This window comes from Physeter macrocephalus, chromosome 8 (genome assembly GCF_002837175.3).
Source record: "Physeter macrocephalus isolate SW-GA chromosome 8, ASM283717v5, whole genome shotgun sequence".
In the NCBI taxonomy this organism is placed as follows: domain Eukaryota; kingdom Metazoa; phylum Chordata; class Mammalia; order Artiodactyla; family Physeteridae; genus Physeter; species Physeter macrocephalus.
The window spans coordinates 9,763,245-9,786,750 of record NC_041221.1 but is presented as its reverse complement, the minus strand read 5'-3'; the positions used below and the strand labels follow the sequence as shown (position 1 = coordinate 9,786,750).

At 35.8% G+C, this 23,506-nt stretch overlaps 1 protein-coding gene across 4 annotated transcripts in view; it reads left to right on the top strand.

The window, feature by feature from the left end:
- BRWD1 (bromodomain and WD repeat domain containing 1) overlaps window positions 1–23,506 on the top strand; it is a 131,377-nt gene that overhangs the window by 84,084 nt on the left and 23,787 nt on the right. For all 4 annotated transcript variants that reach the window (XM_024120255.3, XM_055086411.1, XM_024120252.3 and 1 more), the window contains 13 exons: window positions 778–903; window positions 998–1,105; window positions 3,885–4,009; window positions 4,656–4,738; window positions 8,406–8,517; window positions 9,350–9,411; window positions 11,910–12,065; window positions 12,291–12,411; window positions 13,336–13,461; window positions 14,958–15,030; window positions 16,129–16,170; window positions 17,977–18,123; window positions 18,892–19,044. In XM_024120255.3, coding sequence (XP_023976023.1) covers window positions 778–903; window positions 998–1,105; window positions 3,885–4,009; window positions 4,656–4,738; window positions 8,406–8,517; window positions 9,350–9,411; window positions 11,910–12,065; window positions 12,291–12,411; window positions 13,336–13,461; window positions 14,958–15,030; window positions 16,129–16,170; window positions 17,977–18,123; window positions 18,892–19,044 — 1,434 coding nt within the window. The remainder of the gene's footprint in view (window positions 1–777; window positions 904–997; window positions 1,106–3,884; window positions 4,010–4,655; window positions 4,739–8,405; window positions 8,518–9,349; window positions 9,412–11,909; window positions 12,066–12,290; window positions 12,412–13,335; window positions 13,462–14,957; window positions 15,031–16,128; window positions 16,171–17,976; window positions 18,124–18,891; window positions 19,045–23,506) is intronic.

Below are 23,506 nucleotides of genomic sequence, written 5' to 3'. Positions count from 1 at the left end.
CCCTGCATCGGCAGGCCGATTCTCAACCACTGCGCCACCAGGGAAGCCCATAGGCTCCACCTCTTAAAGAGGAAAGGAGGAGTATCAAAGAATTTGTGGTTATATTTTAAAATTACCAGTCTTTTTTTAAAAAAATTTTTTTCCATTATGGTTTATCACAGAATATTGAATATAGTTCCCTGTGCTATACAGTAGGACCTTGTTTATCCATCCTAAATATAATAGTTTGCATTTGCTAACCCAAAACTCCCATTCCATCCCTGTACCACCCCCCTCCCCCTTGGCAACCACTAGTTGTTCTCTATGTCTGTGAGTCTGTTTCTATTTCATAAAAGTTCATTTGTATCATATTTTAGATTCCACATGTGATATCATATGTAAAATTACCAGTCTTAAAACCTCAAATCAAGAGGAGACTCCCTGAGATGATTAATCTGTGGTGAAATTCACTGTGGAGTCTTTGCAAAGCAGCCTTAGTGTGTTGAAGAGGATCCAGCTGGAAATTAGACCCGCTTCATAGGATGTAAAGTGCTATGCAGAATCTGTTAGAAATTCAGGAGACATAGGAAAGTGCTAGGTAGATCTACAATGCTTGCACAGCTGATAATGTTCCTGTGTATGTTAAAGAAACAAATATGTATGCTGTTTAAAAACTAATCATTAGGTGACAAGCTAATAAAACAGCCATTCTGAATGGTGAAGTCTTTTGTTTTTCAATTACACAGTGCACGCTGCCCCTTTCTATTCTGTTAAACGTTGTTCTCTTCCCCTTGGCAGAATCTGCGGAGGATGACTCAGGCAGAGCTTGCAAACATGGAACGTTTATATGAATTTCATCCTCCGGTTTGGATAACTGACACCACACTTCGGAAGTCTCCTTTTGTTCCTCAAATGGGTGATGAGGTGAGAGTAATAAAGTTTAAAAATGTGAATACGGAACGTAAAATTAATATTACTCTTAGGTTTTTATTTTTAAATGTATACTTCCCTTTTGTAGGTAATATATTTTCGACAGGGTCATGAAGCTTATATTGAGGCTGTCAGAAGAAATAACATTTATGAACTGAACCCTAACAAGGAGCCATGGAGAAAAATGGATCTTAGGGTAAGATGATGGTATTATTAAATCATTAAACATTTAGCACATACATGTATAGTTAAATTATTTATAAATCCATTAAAAATAACCTACTGGAGGCATACTACATTACTACCTTTCTGTTAATTTCCAACTTAAAAACATTTCTGCTGTTACCTGCTAAGAATTAAGGTCTAGTCAGAAGACATGCTTGTCACTGGGCACTCTGTACATTATTGGAAGGGAGCTTGGCTGTATATGTCATTAATCTTAAAATGATTGTACCCAGGACAGATTTGCAAAAGAAGTGCAAGTTTTCAAGAAAACCAATACAAATTGGAAAAAAAAGTTCAACCTCACATGTAATAAAATATAGAAAAAACTTTAGCTTCTCTGTACTTAACCAATTTTATGTATATACATATTTTTAACATTTAAAGAAAGAAAATACCATGTTTTAACAAGTGGCAAAGGTTTAGGTTTGTTAATAGTTGTTCAACTTGGTGATAAGGGTGCATGAAACAGGTGCAGGCTCCCTATAGGGTATCTTGGCAGTTGGAATTGAAACTGAAAATATTTAGACCTTTTAAATCAGCAGTTCTACTTTTGGTAATTTAGGAAACAACCAGAAGTGCATACAAATTTAAACTCTATATCACTGTTTATAAAAACAAAAAATTAGGAAAAAATCCAAATATCCCACAGTACTGAACGAACCAAACCGTGATATATTCACACATTTGGCTACTATGTAGAGCCCACCATGTAACCGAGCCTTTTAAAATGTTTGTGGAATGAATATTACATATTCACAGTGTGCTACTAAGAGGAAAAACGGGATGTGAAATTCTGGTTTTGGTTATGATAAAAATTTAAAGACATATGGTCAACCAAAATAAATACATTAAAATGTTAGTGGTGATTACATGTAGAGTAGGTACAGGTGATTTTTAATCTTTATACTTCATATTTTTGATACTTTCATTAACTGTTTGAAGATGAAAAAACTCAATGGCTCTACTTCTATGAATTTGGCTTTAGATACATTCACATTTATGTCTCTTTCACTTATTACTGTGTACCTGAGGACAGCTGATCCTCATTTTTCTTGTTTCCTGTATTTACGAATTTGCCTTTCTCACTGTTTGCTGTTTGTAACACCAAAATCAGTACTCAAGGTGCTTTCTAGTCATTTGCAGACGTGCACAGTGTGGCTAAAGATTTGAGTTGTCTGCCCAGCATGTTCTCTGCTGAGGTTGAACACGGTGATACTTGCTTCTTTTGAGCTCTCATATTGTAAATAAGTGTTCTTTTTGTGGTCTATTCAGTGCCACATTAAACATTTTTCAGATTTTTGTGCTTTTTTTATTTCAGATTTTTGTGTTGGTGACTTGCTGTTTAAGATGGCCCCCTAGCGTAGTGCTAAAGTGCTGTCTTGTGTTACTACGTACAAGAAGGTGATGATGTACCTTACGGAGAAAATCTGTGTTAGATAAGCTTCTTTTAGGCATGAGTCATAGTGCTGTTGGTTGCGAGTTCAATGTTAATGACTCAACAGCGTAGATTAAATGACGTGTCTTTACATAGAAATTCACAGTACACAAGATACTATCTTAATTAGGTGACTGAAATGTTACGACTGGGGACCTGCAGCCACCTAGCCTTGTATTCCCTCCAGGAGCAGTGGTTCAGTATTCACTGGGAACTCACTAATTCATCATTTTGGGTGGCACTATAGAATAGTAAGAATGCTGCAGATAATGAGAAACAACTGTATTTTTAGCACTTTGTTTGGCACGTTATAACAATAACATTTTGTGCAGTGAATAAATGGATGAATCATCTCATATTCTTAGTATTAAGGAAACAGGTATTGGGGGAAGGCTAATTACAGTATAATGAGTAGGATGCTCTATCATGGTAGGAAGTTTCTCCCATTCCCTGTCTTAGCCCTACTGCCTGGAATAGGTCATGGCACATAGATCTTCGACAAATATTTATTGAAATGTATTAGGTAGAAATTTTTTTTTTTTATATTACAATTCAGCAAATTTCTGGGTTTTGTTTGTTTTTTTTTTTTTTTTTTTTTTTAGATGTTGGCGGTAGGAGTTTTATTAATTAATTTATTTTGCTGTGTTGGGTCTTCGTTTCTGTGCGAGGGCTTTCTCTAGTTGTGGCAAGCGGGGGCCTCTCACTATCGCGGCCTCTCTTGTTGCGGAGCCCAGGCTCCAGATGCGCAGGCTCAGCAGTTGTGGCTCACGGGCCTAGTTGCTCTGCGGCATGTGTGATCCTCCCAGACCAGGGCTCGAACCCATGTCCCCTGCATTAGCAGGCAGATTCTCAACCACTGCACCACCAGGGAAGCCCCTAGGTAGAAATTTAATGTCAAGTTTTTGAAGAATAATAAGCCAAATGCTTACATATTTTGATTTGCATAGTACAAAATTATATAAATGAAAGTGTTTCTCTAGGAAGAGAAGAAAGCCAGAAGGAAATTCTGATTGTGCACAGTGGTTGTGTTTAGATACTGAGCTGATGGGTGATTTGTGTGTTCCTTCTTATACTTTTGTTGTGTTTTTTTCCTAAAGTTGGTATATTCCTTACGTTAGAAACAGTGTTAAATACTGGTCTTCAAAAAGATGTGAAGGTTTAGCAAAAACGATTGTAATTAATGGTAAATTAAACCCCTCTTCTGGTTTGGAATCCTAAATTGTGAGCTGACTTAATTTGGCAATATGTGGAGAATTATAATCTTGAGGAATTGCTTTATTTTAACCATTTATTCTTTTAAAAATATCTGTTAAAGGATCAAGAGTTGGTCAAAATAGTTGGAATACGATATGAGGTTGGTCCCCCTACACTTTGTTGCCTCAAACTAGCATTTATAGATCCTGCGACTGGAAAACTTATGGACAAATCTTTCTCTATTAGGTATGTGTTACTTTTTAAAAAATGGAATTATTTAAATTTAGATTTTCCCTCTCGCTGATCAGCATGTCCTTTGCATTCAGCTGCAGGGTAAATAGTAGAGCCTTGTGGACAGCCCAAGATGTAAGTTGAAGTTCTGATAGATGGGACCCACTGGAAGTAAAAATACTGATACTGCAGCAGCAATTAGGCGGGAGTGTGTTTTATACATTTTTCATGCCGCTTAAACGTGTAGAGAATTCTGGTCTGTAGTGGAAATTGCTTCTGCATTTGTTTTTGAGAAAATGTTAGAATAAATAATTTGCTAAACCTGTGCTGTCCAGTATGGTAGCTGTTAGCCACGTGTGGCTGCTGCTGAACTGAGTGTGATGTAAGTGTACACATTGGATTTTGAAGGCTTGGTATGAAGGCAAAGAATGTAAAATATCTCATTATTTTGTATTGATTATGTGGGAAACAATATTTAGGATATATTGGGTTAAATAAAATACACTATTAAAATTAATTTCACTGGTTTCTTTTTACTTCAATAGGCTAGTCAAAAATTAAAAATTACATATGTGGCTCCCATTGTATTTCTTTTGGACATTGCTGCTCTAGACTATAACCTGCTGTGCAGGAAATTTAACAGTCTTTTATTTTTGTTTAGATATCATGATATGCCAGATGTTATTGACTTTCTTGTATTGCGTCAATTTTATGATGAAGCAAGACAGAGGAACTGGCAGTCTTGTAAGTCTGTCCTTACTGAATTTTATATATACCCTGAGAAATGAATGTCTCATTTTATTGCTCTAAATTTTTTGGTTGTGGTGCTGCTTATTATGGTGGATGCAAACATGGAAATTCTGGAAAGAAATTTAAGACTGCTAAGTATATTTTGCTTAGGGCTTGGTATGGTATGTGACATTTTGGAAGGATGATTTCTTACTCCTGGAATATAGGCTAGAGTAGACCTTCTATTTCCTTTCAGACTTGTCCACACTGCATTACTTCCATCTTTAATGTGACACTGGTATAATTCACAAAATTACCTGTAACGTAAAACAATAAGAAAGTTGAAAAATACCGCAATGATGTTCTGGTATGCCAGAATATCTTACCTTTGATAATCATATCAACCCAGACTTAAATAGGTTGACTTGAGGTAACCATTCCTTTAAAAAATAAAAAATTTGTGTAAAACTTACACTTTATTACCATGAATTGTATGTATGGGTCGACAGAAAAAATAAAATCACCTAAATGTAGGCACTAACTTTTGAATGTGGCTTTTTGAATGTGGTTTCAGTGTGGTTTTCATGGTGACTATTTAAGGCAGGCTGGTAGGCTCACTTGCTTAGACTTGTGTAGGTTATTAATCTCCTCAGGACATAATTGATGACTGTAATTAGGCCAGGAACTGTAATAGTTATTTCACAGGTGTATGTGTATTAGTTTCCAGTGTGTAATGCTGTCTGGGGAGCTCATGTATTGAGTTTGACTTTAGTCACCTAGGAGAATGAAAAGTCATTCTCCTTTTATCAATTTTAGTGAAATACTAAGTTCTACCTGGGCTGTGTCAGCTGGTGTACACATTCATAAATGATGTTCAGACCTCATTAATTTTCCTAATTCCTGCTGCCTTTTTCTGCAGGCAATAGAAACAGGTAAATAAATTCCCTGAGTTGTCCCTATTTGAAACGAAATCTTATCGGAGAGTGTGGCTGCTCTTAGTAGACTTTTTTTTTTTTTTCGGTACGCGGGCCTCTCACTGTTGTGGCCTCTCCCGTTGCGGAGCACAGGCTCCGGACGCGCAGGCTCGGCGGCCATGGCTCACGGGCCCAGCCGCTCCACGGCATGTGGGATCTTCCCGGACCCCAGGGGCACGAACCCGTGTCCCCTGCATCGGCAGGCGGACTCTCAACCACTGCACCACCAGGGAAGCCCAGTAGACTTTTTTTTTTTTAGTAGACTATTTTTAATGGTAACGTCCACACAAGTAATCAGGGTTATTTTGGGGACTGGAGGTGTAAAGGAAAGTTTTCTTGAAGAGAAACATCTAGCCACCAAAGACAAAACAGAACAAAACAAAAAACAAACCGGACAGCTGGAATATGTAGAAGTTAATTTTGTACAGCCAAGTCCCAAAGAACTTTATAGTTTCCTAGCCAGTCTGGTTTTCAACCCCCATGATGTGTAAATTAGAAGCTCTCATTTTGTTCTACCAACATGCCCATTCAAAAAAATTTCTTAACCTCGATTCTCTACAAGTAAATGCTAGAGATTGATTCCTGACTACCCCTTGTAATTTGGTGGGTTTTGCTTTATTTTTGAGGTTGTGAAATTATTGTATCATATCTTCTATGTTAATTAATTTGTTTTTGCTCCCCCATAAAAATCTTACCTCTTCTCCTGAAGTTTGAGCAGTTATTATAGGAAGTTGCTTGTGAGAACTTTTTACTGAGCAGATGTTTATCCTGCTTTTGACTAGCCAAAATAGGTTTATTTGAAAAATCTTAATGGAATAGAAAAGCCCATTTTTACCATGAGAAAGTGAATGTTTTAAGCCTCCTTTTAATTTAAAGTTTTTAGTCTTACACCAAAGAACTATTTTTTATCTCAACTGAAAGTATTCTAATATTGGATAAATAGGGAAGATAAATATTACCTAACTAATTCTTGGTGTCAAAGACTGGCTCACTTAGTAACCACATATTTTTGTGTTAGGCTTCTCAAAATGAAGCCCCTGGATTTGTTATTATTACAGTAATACTTATTGTAACAAATATTATAATTGATATTTGTTAAATTAGGTTATTTACATTATAGAATTGGACAGAAATCATGGTGTTACATCAAAATTTTAGTATATTCCTTCCATTAAAAAGGTTTGTTGTTAAAATTTATTAAGACTTCTTTTTAAAGTTGAAGTGTTGTTTTGGAATATCTGTATTAATGAAATACTGTCAAAAGTAGAATTTTATTAATGGTAGAAGGGTGGTGGGATGAGGGGCTTATGGGTTTCTAATGATTTTGAAGTATAATATACATAAAGATCATGTTTATATAAATTTGAAAGTATATCAACCTCAAAACATGTAGCTCCAATAGTTGTGATATTGCTATTTTTTTCAGTTTTACAGAATTTATTGAAAGCATACTTTCTTTAGTCAAGACTATTTGTGGGGAATATTCTCTTTCTTGGGAGTGATATGTAGCTTTAATTTTTTTTTTTTTTTTTTTTTTTTTTTTTTTTTTTTTTGTGGTACGTGGGCCTCTCACTGTTGTGGCCTCTCCCATCGCGGAGCACAGGCTCCGGACGCGCAGGCCCAGCGGCCATGGCTCACGGGCCCAGCCGCTCCGCGGCATGTGGGATCCTCCCAGACCGGGGCGCGAACCCGGTTCCCCTGCATCGGCAGGCGGACGCGCAACCACTGCGCCACCAGGGAAGCCCTGTAGCTTTAATTTTGATTGATACTATTTCTGTAAAACTTTCCTTGAAGAAAGAATTGTTAATCTACCAAAGAATTATTAATGAAGGATAAGTAACTTTTTTTCATATTGATTTTGTTTTGAAAATGATGGGATGGATGGGAAGGAGGAGATAGGGTTATTACAGCAGTCTGTGTTTCTTTTGTAACATATGTAAAGCAAAGATCGAATACAGTTTCTTTCTCTAGAAGTTGTTAACAGTTATAGAATACATTTAGAAATGTATATGTATAATCTAAATCACTGAAGTCAGTTAAGTATTCTTCCAGTTACTTCGGTTTGTATAGGGAGCTCTCCTAAGGTCTGCTTGCCTGCTTTTATATTATGCTGAGATAATGGGGTATGTGGATGTTTAATTCTTTTAAATAATAAATACATATTTTCAAGGGTACATTTAGACCTGATTTTTATTATGAGATCTTAAGAATTAGAACACCGTTTTATGTGGAGATATTTATATAGCAGCAACTTTAGAAGATCATGGATTAACTTCTGATCATACGTTTATAACTTGTTTTATTCAGGAAATGTTACATATTTCATAAGTATATTTAATATGCTTATTGAATATTTATTGATTTGTATACATAGTTGTAAAAGATTTTTGAGTTTTGTTAAATTTTGTTCTTTGTAATAGAACTTATTTTGGAGTGGGCATTTGGATCCATTAAATAATGGAACCTAGTCATAAACTGTTTTCATCAATTATATTATATGGTTTTATACCTTTGGTAAATTGCCGAGTGTAGTACTATGTCTTTTTCGCGTATGTTTTATCACTAAAGATTGCAGGTAAGTGGTGAAGAATGGCTAAGTTTAAGATAAAAATATTATTTGATTTGTTTTATCTGTCATAGGTATTTTATAAATTAAAAATGTTAATGTTAGCAAATTGATGTCTCAGACTTGGTCGTCTCTCTTATAGGTGACAGGTTTCGTTCTATCATTGACGATGCTTGGTGGTTTGGAACAGTGCTGAGTCAAGAGCCGTATCAGCCACAGTACCCTGATAGTCATTTCCAGTGTTACATTGTTAGGTATGTATGCAGATGAAAACCAATCATGTACAAACATTTGTTCGTTGCGGCAGGTTGTGGTATGAATGATGTGTTTCAGGCTAAAAAAAAACACCATTGAGTTCGTTGTTAAGTCACGTCAGTCTCACCTTTGCAGCATCTCTCTAGAATGCCTCTGTTACTAGTTACCCGTCTTGGTACAGGTTCTGCTTGCTTCCCTGGGACTTTTTTTGTAGCCTCCTAATATTTCCTCAACCCAGTATTGTGGGATCATTGTTCAGGAGCACATGTTACTTCATTTCCCTTGTTCAAAAAAAGTCTTTGCTGCCTTTCCATTGGCTGTGGAAACAAAGTCCACATTCTGAAGTGTGGCATTCGAGGCCTTCACACTGTCTTTCTTCACTTACCCTGGGTACAGGCCACACAGGATTTCTGGTTTTGTCCTTGAATCCGCCATACATTTTTATACTTGTTTGTTACAGTCTATTCGAAAAAAAACCATACTGTTAATATTTAAACTTACTGCTATAGTGAGGTTAATTTTTGCATTTTCTATCTTTCTGTTTACTCTTGTAGTGGGTACCTAGTTAATTAGCCACAGGTTTTTCTTTTATTTTTTATTGGAGTATAGTTGCTTTACAATGTTGTGTTAGTTTCTGCTGTACAGCAAAGTGAATCAACTATACATATACATATATCCCCTCTTTTTTGGATTTCCTTCCCATGTAGGTCACCACAGAGCATTGAGTAGAGCTCCCTGTGCTGTACACAGCATTCTCATTAGTTATCTATTTTATACGTGCTATCAATTGTCTTTATGAAAGGCTAACCAGACTTTTTTTGGTTTTAACAGGTGGGACAATACTGAAATTGAAAAACTTAGCCCATGGGACATGGAACCAATACCTGATAATGGTATGTAATTTTTAAACAATGAAAATACATTTTCAAGTTTTTATCTTACTAATGCACATAGAGCACATTTGTGGTCTTTGAGAAACATTTTAAAATTATTATGGTTACTGTGAGCTTTACTAAAACAAGTGAACAGAATTATGTGTATCTGGCTCCTTAATTCTTATCCTGTTTCCAGCTTGTTGCTCGCTGTATCTTAGTCACCAACTGACATTTCTCATGTAATTGTGCTTTAGTCTCTTCTTGATCTCCTTCACGTAGCCTCCATTTCTCTTTCCGCATCCTTATTCTTGTACCCTTGTTCGTTCTTCAGAGAAGAGCTCTAACCTGACTTCTGTCGTTTGCATCCCCTCGCCTTGTCTGAGAGGTAGAGGCCTCTGTTCCCAAGGCTGTCTCTTCCCCAGTGCTCGCTGTCCCGCCCCTTTGAACTTCTCGTGGACCTGGTATTTACACTTAGTTCATTCGCTCCAACAATTGTAGTTTCCTCCTTCCTATCTCCATTCAAGTTTGGATTTGTGTCTTGTACCTTACAACAGCTTTCATTTCGTTTTCTTGAACATTTTGCTACTGAATTACTTCACTCTTGTTAATAAACTTTTTGAAGGGGTACCCTTTATATCTGTTGCCTCCCATCTCTCCACTGTCAAGCTTTCTTTTATATTAGTGATGATTCAACATAAAAACTTGCAAGAACTTGTGTCCTTCCACATCCACCATTTTTGACACATGAAATCTTTGCTCTGTGTTTTCTTCTTGTGTCTGCCTTAAGGGTCAAGCCCTTTTTCCTTTGTGTTTTATTCTCTGACATATCTCCATCAACTGTTGCCTTGCTTTACTTTGGAAATAAGGAGGTTTTTTTTTTTTTTTCCTCTTTTTGTTTTTTTTTAACATCTTTATTGGAGTATAATTGCTTTACCAATGGTGTGTTAGTTTCTGCTGTATAACAAAGTGAATCAGCTATACAGATACATATATCCCCATATCTCCTCTCTCTAGCGTCTCCCTCCCACCCTCCCTATGCCACCCCTCTAGGTGGTCACAAAGCACCGAGCTGATCTCCCTGTGCTATGCTCGGCTGCTTCCCACTAAGGAGTCTTTTTCAAAAAAATTTTTTTAAATAACTACACTCTTGAAAGTCACCAGTGACGCCTTTATTAAATTTTCTTTTGAGCTTAGTATCTTAACAAATAATACTTAGCAATATGAAATGACATTTTGCGTTGTATAAAGCGTATATAGATAAGTGAAAACCAACATTTTTTTGAGGTCTTACTCTGCTGCTAAGAACTTCATATGTATCCATTCATTTAATCTTACTCTGAGGTGATGCTCTATTATTAATTTTACGGATGAAGGAACTCAGGCTCAGAGAGTTTTCAGTAACTTAGCTAAGTCACACACCTCTAGAAGGGATAGGAGTTTGGATTCTAGCCTAAGCCATCTGGCACCAACCAGTGCTTTTAACTGCTAGTTATAGCTGCCGCTTTGTAAACGATACCAAATTAATGAAAGCACTTACATAAAGAGATTTTACATGTTAGTGAGGCCAATAAGTCTTTACAAGAGTTGTCAAAAGACATGAACAGGCAGAAAAATAAATTTGGAGGCATATGAAGAAAAGCTCATTTGCATTATCAGTCTTGGAAAGGTATATTAAAATAATAATATTTTAAATAATTTAAAATATTAAAATATCGTTTTACCTATCAGATTGTTAGATTGATACGTTTGTCTTCTTTGTGTTGACATTTTTCTCCTTTTTTAAAAAATAGTTTTCAAGAAACTATTCTCTGAATATTTACATTACCTCTTGTTCTTTTTAAAAATGTGCATACTCTTCCATTATCAATTTTTACTGCACTTCTTAAACATTTCATTTTGAAATAATTTCAAACTTAAGCATATTACAAAAAGAGTACGAAGAATTTCTGAACACCCAATTTTCTCAAATGTTAACATCTTAACACAAGTCCAATGCATTTATCAAAATCAGGAAATACCATTGATACAATTCTAATCGTACGACCTTTTTCACATTTTGACATGTTCTTTCACACATTGGATTTCATTGCCATGTCTTCTTAGTCTCCTTTAGTCTGGAATCCCTGAATCTTTCCATTATCTTTCATGACCATGACACTTTTGAAGAGCACTGGCCACTTACTTTGTAGAATTTCCCTCAGTTTGCATTTGTCTGATGTTTCCTCATGATTAAGTCCAGAGTTTGCATATTTGGCAAGAGTGTCAGAGAAGTGACGTTGTGTCTTTCTCAGTGCATCATATCAGGAGGCACGTGATAGCAGTTTGTCCTGTTACTGGGAATGTTAACTTTAATCATTTAATTTAGGTGGTGTCTGCCAGGTTTTTCTGCTATAAAGTAACTTCTTTTTCCTTTGATTAGTATCTTGTATATGAACTTGGACAATTGAATTTAAATATAGTGTATATTTAGTTTGGTTTGATTTTTTTTTTTCTTTTCTTTTTTGATGGAATCATAGTTGATCCACCTGAAGAATTAGGAGCTAGTATTTCTGTCACTTCAGATGAGCTAGAGAAGTTGCTCTACAAACCCCAAGATGGTGAATGGGGTCAGAAATCGAGAGATGAAGAATGTGAACGAATTATTAGCGGTATAGATCAACTTTTGAATCTTGGTAAGTTTTTTTACGGTGACAAGTTTCATGTTCAGGATTTCTTTTCCACAAAAGTATTTTAAAACAGCATAATTGTGGTTATATTCTTTATTACAATTTATATTTATTACTTTTTGGGTAAGCCTGTAGTGCTAATTGTAGCTCTGTTTTATGAATGATTTGCAGAGAAATATCACTTAGAGGTAATGAATTTCTTGATGAAAATTCTTCCTTCTGCCATTACAGATATAGCAGCAGCTTTTGCAGGTCCAGTTGATCTGTGTACATATCCAAAGTACTGTACTGTAGTGGCCTATCCAACTGATCTGTACACAATTCGAATGAGACTTGTTAATCGATTTTACAGGTCAGTAGCAACCTACTTTAAAAAAAATTTGAAAAGATATTTGGCCATTTAACCAGGTAGAGTTAACAGAGGTAGTGGTGGCTGATAGTGACAGTGGTGGAGTGGGGGCTGATTAATATTATTTTCTGTTTCGTTCTCTTCTTTTGTTATAGTCATTTCTTGGTCCTGTGTGTAAGACTGTGTTAGATGCCTGTGGGTAGGTATGGCTAGAACCTGGATAAGGAGAAGTACCACGTTTCATTCCTCAGTCTTTAGTAGTCTGTTTTTCTTGCAAAAGCTGCTCCATTTAAATGTAAAATTTAGTTAATAATGACTTTGTCCTTTGACAGATTAAATCCCCAGAGCCATCAGAGCCATCAACTTTTTATCTCTGGCTTCTAGAGCTTTGAAAACTATAAAATGTCCCATTCTCAGTGATTTTTTTTTGTTTAAAGCAGATGATGGTATTCTGTATGATTCAGCTGCTTTGAGAAATTATCTTTACAAAAAACTGACTTCTTGAGTTCACATTGTTGATGTTAATTTACCTCTGTAGTGCACTCGTTCAGAAACCAGTTTGTGAGTTTATAGTCAGATTGACTTTCTTAGGATTGATGGTATTTAACACATTTTCTTCATTGAGTCTCAATAGCTTCAAATATACCTATAGGCAGTGTGAAAAGGGAGGGTTGCTCTTTTGGTTTTCTGGATGTGGTTAAGTGATCTGTTACGACTTTCAGTCCTTAAATTTATTCTCTGCAGTTCAGCTTCCACTATAATTGCTTATGACTGTGATCAAGTTGACAGTATTAGAAAGTTATTCATTATAACTTTGCACTTATGGTTTAATTAATATATCATGCTGGCTTAACATGCTGGATTTTTTTACTTGGTTTCTGTCTTTTCATTTTTTAAGCCCTAAATTGCCTATTTTTTACTTTGAAGGAGGCTATCTGCATTAGTTTGGGAAGTCAGATATATAGAACATAATGCCAGAACGTTTAATGAACCTGAGAGTGTAATTGCAAGATCAGCTAAGAAGATAACTGACCAGCTTTTGAAATTTATCAAGTAAGTGACCTCATATTATAGATGTTGTGGAAAAGTGACTTTGCATATTGTGCTCTTAGAACTATCCAGTTCTTAATTTGTGCTCTCTGAATTATACCCTTTTAATGTGTTACATTAAATGACATTTCTTTACATTTCTTCTTTTGTGATTGTAATTTAGGTAAAGGAATGAGAAATTGAATAGTCCAATTTTTTCTTTTTTTTCAAAATTTTGAAATAATTTTATACTATAGAGAGTTGCCCTATGTATACATATACCCTTCACCTGTTTTCCCCTTAGGTTAACATTTTACACAACTGTGGTGTCCTTATGAAATGTTAAGAAATTATCCTTGGTACAGTACTATTGACTAAAGTGTAGAATTTATCTGGATTTCATCAGTTTTTACATCAATGTCTTTTTCTGTTTCAGGATCCAATCCAGAATTCCCACTGCATTCACTGTTTTGTTTTCTTAGTCTCTTTTAATCTGTTCTCTAGTCTTTCTTTTATCACTTCATCATTTTTTATGAGTGCTGGACACTTATTTTGTAGCGTGTAATTAATTTGGCTCGTCTGATATTTTCTCATGATTAGATTGAGTTTTAATCTGTTTTGGATTGTATCCTGTGAATATTCCACACTTTTCTTGCATTTGGAAAACGATTTGGACTAGTAGGATGAAAACTGACCTGCAAATTGAGATCCAGGTTCTAACCTAATCTGTTCTGGTGAACTTTCTGGGTGACTTTGCGCATATTACTCAGCCTCTTTCCTTTAAAATGAATGATTTTGCTATATGATCTTGTATGCCTTTCCCCTAGTTATAAAAATTCTTTGCAAGAATTATATACTGGAGAAGATAATTTATAAACTCTGACATAAGTTTCAGTATCTGGCTACAAACTGGGGAATAACTGATTCCAGCTGTTTCACTCTCCTGGGCCGAATCTGTCCGATGTCTGGAGGTCTCAAACTTACTGCCTCTCCTCCCAAATTTTCTTCTTTCTACTTCAGGAAGGTCACATCCCCATTTTCATCTCCGTTGTGTCTAGATACCCCTATTTTACGATTCTTTCTTCTGCTGTGTTTACGGTGAGGTTAAGATATAATTTAGTTCAATTTTTACTTCCTTTTTTGCTTCTATTCCTTTTTATCTCAAATCAACCATTTTCCTGGTACTCACCATACAGATATTACTAGTGGTGATAACTTTGAAAAACTCATCCGTGTATTCATCCAATTGAGGCTATACATATAGTATTTCTGGATTACCAGCTTGATTTCTGTACACACTTAAATTGAAAAAAAAAATTCACTTTCAGTGTTCTAGTATGGTCAGTTGTTTCCACAGAGGATAGAGTAAAAACCTGATATTCCACTGCTTGAAATTAGGTGTGCATAGTTGGGGAACTGTTTGCATAGTTGGGGAACTGTTTGTATCTTAACCTGTAGTTTGAATATTTGGAGACAGGGACTACATTTGCATACTGTTAAATTAAAAAATTGTCTTTTAGGAGTCAAGACTGTACAAATATCTCAGAACTTTCTAACACTTCTGAAAATGATGAGCAAAATGCCGGGGATTTGGTATGAAGTTTGTCAATTTTATAATGATTTTTGTTAATTTCAAATGATAACTTAGAATGAAGAGTGAAGTAGAAAACGTTGGTTACCTAAATCAATTCTTGCTATATTCCAATGAACTATGAAAATAGGGCACTTGATAAAACTACATTTTAAAATTATCTAAATCATCAATGAGGTAGTAGCCAATAATTGATATTAAATAAACAAGTTATGTCTAAGTGAATTAACTTAGGTGTGGAATATGTTCTCTTTCCAAATTTGAAATAGAGAAAGGTGTATTATAAGAAGTACCTTGGATATGTTTTTGGTAAAATCAGCATCTGAGGGAATTCCCTGGCAGTCCAGTGGTTAGGACTCGGTGCTTTCACTGCCGTGGCCTGGGTTCATTCAATCCCTGATTGGAAAACTGAAATCCCACAAGCCATGTGGCACAGCCAAAAAAAAAAAAATCAGTATCTGAGAGTTGGATTTAATTGTAATTAAAAATTAATGAACTTTACCATGCTGTAAGTACCCTACAATCCTTCACTCAAGATGGTGTCGAAGTGTAAGTAAAGGCATATATCATTGATGTGTAATTTCACTTCATAGAAAATCAGGTTGTTGTATGGAGTTGCAGGAAGGATATTTTTTAAAAACAGTGTGTTGTCAGTTTCTACACAGACTATTATTGTAGTTCACTGATTTTCATTGGAATAAAAATGGGGATGCTAATATGTGATTTAGGGAATAAGAAAATGTGTAGCATACAAAATGTAGGAATCTGTGGGAGACTTTTTCTGAGTTTTATGGAAGAGGTAAAAACACAATTTAAAGCTCCTTGGGCATGTCTTCTGTGGACATGCACAAGGCAACTTTTTATAGCTATATTTTGGATTTAGTGCATGTTTACGTTAGGGAATGTAAAGGGTTATTAAGAATAAGAATAAGGGTTGGTTTCTTGGAGGGTGAGTGCCACAAAGACCATCTGATAGTCTGTATTTTGAGATTTTGTTAACAAGTTATAATCCTCGTAAACCTAATGTCTTCGATATGCTAAGATTATTGCATATCTAATGAAAATATTAACACTTAAAGTGCTCTGATTTTTATTCCTAGGATGATAGTGATCTTCCTAAAACATCTTCTGGAAGAAGGAGAGTAAGTTAATTTGTGTGATTAACCTTAGTTGTTTATTTACTCTGTTTTACAATCAACATAAGATTTTAGGTGTTGTCTTTGAAAAGTTACATTGATATTGATATTGAATATTTCATAAGAGAAATGGGAGAAATCACTGTAAGGTGGATGGCTAGGTAAGGTTTAGTGGAAGGCTTGGGATTTAGACTGTGTCCTCAGAATGAGATAGAGTAAGAAGAGGACACTCGAAAAGTAAGGGTTATTGTAATTCAAGCCAAAAAAGTAGAAAAGTGTGGCATGTCAGTGGGCTACTGAGAGCATTGCCCTGACTGGCGTACTACGGTTGAATTTTGGAGTGAGCAAAGTGGTTGTGTCTGGCTGTTATGTTGGGAGCAGATTATGGTGATATTGTAAACCAAAGATTTCTTTTAAATTTACAGTAGAGAGTCAATTCCATAGCCAAAACAGATTTTGATTAAAGTTAGATAGATTTGTATTAAAGTTAGGAGTTCATTGCAAGAATCTCAGAGAAAAGGTGGGAAACTTAGTCAAGAATAGTGCTGGCTGGGAATTCCCTTGCGGTTCGGTGGTTAGGACTCCGCACTTTCACTGCCAAGGGCTCAGGTTCAGTCCCTGGTCAGGGAACTAAGATCCCACAAGTGCACCGTGGCGTGCTCATTAAAAAAGAAAAAAAAAAAAAAAAAAAAAAGAATAGTGTTGGCTTGCAATAGAGAGGAAGGAAAGAAGATGAGACCTTTTTTAATGGGAAAATTAACTAGGATTTGGTGACTGAACCTTTTTTAAAAATGAGGATTTGTTGGGAGGATAGGGGAGAACAAAGTGGGAAATAAGCTTTGGATATTGGGTAGTTAAAATTGTGGTGTCATCAGCAGTTCTTGAAGCTCTTATGTAATATGTTAATTAAAAGTAAAGTTTATTAATTGGAAAATGCTTAATAGTGTTATCCAAATGCTGCTTTTAAATTTAAGCTTTTTATCACATCAATTTTCATAATATGCTGCCTCGAATAACAATGAAAAGTTAAGACTTGAATTATTACCATTTTCATATAATTTCATTTCTAAACAGACTTCTAAGTATTTAGTATCTGTTTAGTATTTGTCATGATTGCTGTAGCAAATTATAAATCTAGTGCCTTAAGCAATAAAAATATCTTGTAGTTCTGTAGATTAGAAGTTTGACAGGGGTCTCACTGGACTAAAGTCAAGGTGTCAGCACAGCTGTGTTCCTTTCTGGAAACTAGGGTAGAATTCATTTCCTTCCATTTTCCAGCTTCTGGAGCCTCATGGCCCCCTTCTTGCATCTTCACGCCAGCAGCATAGCACCTTCCAGTCTGCCTCTGACTCTTCTGTCTCCCTTGTATGAGGACCCTTGTGATTACGTTGGGCCCACCCTGACAATCCAGGACTATCTCCCCATCTCAAAGTCTGTCTACTCTTGTAGTCATATCTGCAGAGTCCCTTTTGCTGTAGTCACAGGTTCTTGGGACTAAGATGTACACATCTTTGGGAGCATTATTCTGCCTACTACATTATCCAGTGTGATACTTCATATTCTGTGAAAACATTTTCTAAACTTAGGAGATAAGTGGTGGAGTGGAAATGTTTTTAGAGTAACAGATGTGACATTGGGTTTTTTAAAAAAGTAGATTTTTTCCCCAAGTAGATAGAAAATCATGTAATGACATATTATGACATAATACAGAAGACAACAGCTCAGTTGCATTCTTACCATTATACTATACCATACCATAGTGTGACTTTTCCAAGATTGAAAAAACTTTTAATATTATGAATGTATTTTTAGGTTCATGATTGGAAATCAAGGAGCATCAGAGCAACCAGTTATGTTGAAAGCAACTGGAAGAAACAGTGTAAGGAACTAGTGAACTTAATATTTCAATGTGAAGATTCTGAACCATTTAGACAACCTGTTGATTTGGTTGAATATCCAGTAAGTTGTCATTTTTGAATGTTTGGGGCTTTTCTTGTTGGTGTAGAGGAGATTGGGGTAGAGGTATTCAAATTAAAAAGTAAGGTGTCTAGAATTCCCTGGTGGCCTAGTGGTTAGGATTCTGGGTTTTTCACTGCCGTGACCCGGGTTCAATCCCTGGTCGGGGAACTGAGATCCTGCAAACCACGTGGCGTGGCCACAAAAAAAAAAAAAGAAAAAAAAAAAAACCCCAGCAACCAAAAAGTAAGATGACTAGGCTTCCTGTTAACTTTGTCTCTGACCACTAATTCAGCTGTGGAAGAGTTGTTTTACACAGTTTTCTTGAATTAATAGACACCCTTGTAACTTGGGTTAAGACTTAGTTAACCAGTGTTACATAATATAATTGGAGGATTAGTAGGCCTAGCCCCAGGAAAACTATGAATTGATTAAAAGTGTCTGTCTTTACTTTCTAATAGGGAAATGGAAAATGACCTTAAAAAAAAAATAAAAGATTAGAAAGCACAAATTTACTGTAGGAAGCTTAGAAATTATAGAAGGGTATAAAGAAGGAAATAAAAACAATTTCATATCTTGCTACCAAGTATATAATTTTGTTATATTTCTTGTCCATATGTTTGGATGTCTTTTTAAAAATTATTGATGATTCTTAAGATCCTTGTAACCTTTTTTTCTTCTGTCATTTTGAATATTTTAGAGATTTGATGCACTTACATTTCTAAAAACAGGAATCGAATCTTTGAACTAATTATTGTTTTTAAAACCTAGGATTACCGAGATATTATAGATACTCCAATGGATTTTGGAACAGTAAGGGAAACTTTAGAAGCGGGAAATTATGACAGCCCTTTGGAATTTTGCAAAGACATCCGGTTGATATTTAGCAATGCAAAAGCATATACACCAAATAAAAGATCAAAGGTAATTTTAAAAGTGGTTTATAAAAAAAAAAAAAGAGTATGTGTGATCTGTGTAGATGGTAATTTTCTAGTGTTTGGTAGAGGTGGGAGCATAAAGGAGCAGTGAGTAGAGTAAGACCACTGTTAAGCATAGAGTGCCATTGCCCAGGCATCTGCTTAGGAAACATCATTTCCTTGTGACACTGTTCTGCTTTCCTCAAGTTTTCTAAACAGAAGAGGATTGGTGTGAGTGAGGACACCAGTGAAAAATGAACAAATTTGTATTTGATGTATAGAGTGAGAAAAATCTCTTTTCTTACATACGGGAATCTTGAAAAGTGGATTGGGAACTTAGTGATAGAGGCTGGAAGAATATTAAAAGTAAGAAAAGGAAAATCTGAAGTGGGTGTGGACTACTGATGGCATACTAACATTTTGGATCTGAAGAAGAAATACATTGGCCATCTGATTAGTTAAGAACGCAAATAGAGTGGACATGGCTAAATTTTTGTTCAAATGTTCTATGTTGGATAACTTTTCAAAACTTGTTGAAACATAATAAATACACAAAAGGGTACACATACTCTCAGTGAATATTCATAAACCTTTGTAGCCAGTGTGCTGGGTAATTTAAAAAAAAAAAAAGCAATAATTTGAGAGTAAGACTTTAAAATAAAGCCCTTGCTTGATGTTACAACACTTTCTCTATCATCAGTGACTATCACTGCTAATTAACCATTTTGTCTTAATTTCACTTCCCCCTCATCACTTATTATCAGACTGTGCCTGTGTTATTAATTCTTCTCTTAATCTGAGAACCTTTTCATTGCGTTCAGTGTCCACGTTGCTTATTGGATCAGTTTAACACACAAGTCTAACACTTTTCCAAGCTTGCGTTATTGTCAGTAGTCACCATTTGTGAGACTTCCTTTCCAGACAGAAAATAAATTTCATCCATGTCTTTTTCCCTTTTGTTTAAAATATATGTTTGAGGATACATCATACAACTCATGGATTTAAAGTTCACAATTTAGTGAGTTTTAGTGTATTACCAAATTTTCAAAATTGTGGTTACATATATATATATAAAATCTAAAATTTATCTTTTTTTTTTTTTTTTTTTTTTTTTTTTTTTTTTTTTTTGCGGTACACGGGCCTCTCCCGTTGCGGAGCACAGGCTCCGGACGCGCAGGCCCAGCGGCCACGGCTCACGGGCCCAGCCGCTCCGCGGCATGTGGGATCCTCCCGGACCGGGGCGCGAACCCGGCTCCCCTGCATCGGCAGGCGGACGCGCAACCACTGCGCCACCAGGGAAGCCCTAAAATTTATCATTTTAACCATTTTTAAGTATATAGTTCAGTGGCATTAATTACATTCACAGTGTTGCTCAGCCATCACTGCTATTTCCAGAGCTCTTTCATCATCCCAAACAGCAACTGTGTCAACAGTAAGCAAGTAACTCCACATTCTCCCCTTCCCTCAGCCCTTGGTAACCTCTAATTTACTTTGTATCTCTCTGAATTTGCCTATTCTAGATATTTCATACAAATTGAGTCACACAATATTTGTCTTTTGTGTCTGGCATATTTCACTTAGCATAGTATCTTAAACGTTCATCCATGTTGTTGCCTGTATTGGAACTTCATTCCTTTTTTTGGCTGAATAATATTTCATTGTATGGGTATATGACATTTTGTTCATTCATCTTTTGATGGACACTTGAGTTGTTTCTACTTTTTGGTTATTGTGATTAATGGGAATACAAGTATTTGTAGGAGTTCTTGTCCTCAGTTTTCTTGGGTATATATCTAAGAGTGGCATTTCTGGTTCATAGAGTAATTCTGTGTTTAGCTTTTTCAGGAACCACAAAACTTTGTTCCATAATGGCTGCACCATTTTGTATTCCCACTGGCAATGTACGACGATTCTAGTTTCTCCACATACTTGCCAAAATTTGTTATTTTCTGTGTTTAAAAAAAAATTATAGCCATCGTAGTGAATGTGAAGTGTTATCTCCTTGTAGTTTTGATTTGTATTTGTTATGACTTATTAAAAATTATATCTAGAATTTATTTTAATTAGATATAGTAAGACGTGCAGACATGAGTTGTCATGAAGGAAGAAGTTTATACTCACAGATCCCTAGAAACAGAAGTGTGATACAAGGTTGATGAGTAGGCAGACGGGAGGGGAGGGAAGGGAAGAGTATGGCGCAGAGCTTAGATTGGGGTTTTCACAGGACGGCAAGGCAGGGCAGAGTAAACAGTCTAGGATTGGCTAGTTTGTAGTAATTGGAGCTTTGATCTGTAGGGGTGGTCTCTAGATGTCTGATTCCTGGCCCTGGGGTGATTTGGGTAGGGGGAATATTGGCTTGGTTTATGAGAGTTTGATAAAGAAGACTTTGTTAGGTGTTTGATCTCTGGATTGATTGTTTTCTGTATCAGAGGTACACCTGTAAAAAAAAAAGCCACTTGCTGTCTCTGGGAACTAGCCCTGGGATGGGGTAGTCTCTCCAGGATCAAGGCTCCAAATGCCAGAGCATCAAGGATACAGAAAATAAGAAAATATAGTCAGTCCACTAATGATGTTGAGTATCTTTTCATGTGCTTATTGACCACTTGTATATTTTCTTTGAAAAAATATCTATTCAAGTGCTTTGCCCAGTTTTTAATTGGATTTTTGTCCTTTTGTTGTTGAGTTGTAAGAATTTTTAAATATATTCTGGATATTAAGGCCTAATCAGATGAATGTTTTCCAGTTATTTTCTCTGTAGGTTGTCTTTTCACTTTTGATAATGTCCTTTGATACACAAAAGTTTTTAATTTTGATGAAGTCCAATTAATCTATTTTTTTTTCTTTGGTTTCTTGTGCTTTTGGTTTCATGTTTAAGAACCTATTGCTACTTAGGGTCACACAGCCTGTAAGATGCCCAACACTATTATGGAGCAATTTGAAAAATATGTGTCAGAAGCTTAAGTGCCATTTGACCCATTAATTCTAATTTTCATAATTATTTTTTATAGACAGTCAGTATTAACTGTGGAAAAGACTACTTGCACAAAACATGTATATTAAGGAGTAATTTATAGAGGCAAATGTTTGGAAATAGTGTTCAAAATAGTTAAAAAAAAATCCATTGCCCAATTCAGTGTCATGAAGATTCACCTCATGTGTTCTTCTAAGAGTTTTATGGTTTAGTTCTTATTTAAGCTGTTGATCCATTTTGAGTTAATATTTGTATATGGTGTAAGATAGAGGTCCAGTTTATTCTTTTGCATGTAGAAATCCAGTTGTCCCAGCAACATCTGTTGAAGTGACTATTCTTTCCCTATTAAATGGCCTGGCACCCTTTTTTTTTTTTTTTTTTTTTTTTTTCCGGTACGCGGGCCTCTCACTGTTGTGGCCTCTCCCATTGCGGAGCACAGGCTCCGGACGTGCAGGCTCAGCGGCCATGGCTCACGGGCCTAGCCGCTCCACAGCACGTGGGATCCTTGGCCTGGCACCCTTTTTGAAAATCAGTTGGCCATAGATATATGGGTTTATTTCTGAACTGAGTTCTGTTCCATTGGTTTATACATATGAGTGTCTGTCTGTCTCTGTCAGTACTATAATGTTTTGTTTACTGTAGCTTTAGTAGTAAGTTTGGCAATAAAGGAAATTTGAGCCCTCTTACTTTGTTCTCTTTCAGGATTGTTTTGGCAATTCAGGGGGTGCAGTTCATTATGAATTTGAGGATTGACTTTTTCCATGTCTGTTTTGATAGGGATTGAATTGAATGTGTAGATTGCTTTGGGCAGTATTGACATCCTGACTACTGTTTTTCTATCCCTTAACGCCAGATGTCTTTCCATTTATTTAGGTCTAATTTCTTCCAGCAATGTTTCGTAATTTTCAGTGGAGAGTCTTACAGCTCCTTGGTTAAATTTATTCCCACATATTTTATTGTTTTAGATGCTATTTGAGATGCAGTTGCTTTCTTAATTTCCTTTTTTGCTTGTTCATTGCTGGTGTATAGAAACAGAGCAGATTCTTGTGTGTTGATCTCATACTCTGTAATTTTGTTGGATTAATTTATTAGCACTAATAGCTTTCTTGTAGAATCTATGATTGCTTCTATATATAGGATCATTTCATCTGCAAATAGAGATAGTTTTACTTCTACCTTTCCAATTTGAATTATTTTTATTTCTTGTTTAATTGCTCTGGTAGAATTTAAAGTACAGTGTTGAATAACAGTGGTGAAACTAGGCATCCTTGTATCATTCCTGATCTAAGGGGGAAAGATTTTCAGTCGTTTACCATTGTGTATAATGATAACTGGGGGTTTTTCACACATGCCCTTTTTCATGTTGAGGAACTAATAATTTTAGCACTCATTTTTGTTAAACAATTTTTTTTTTTTTTTTTTTTTTTTTTTGTGGTATGCGGGCCTCCCTCTGTTGTGGCCTCTCCCGTTGCGGAGCACAGGCTCCGGGCGCGCAGGC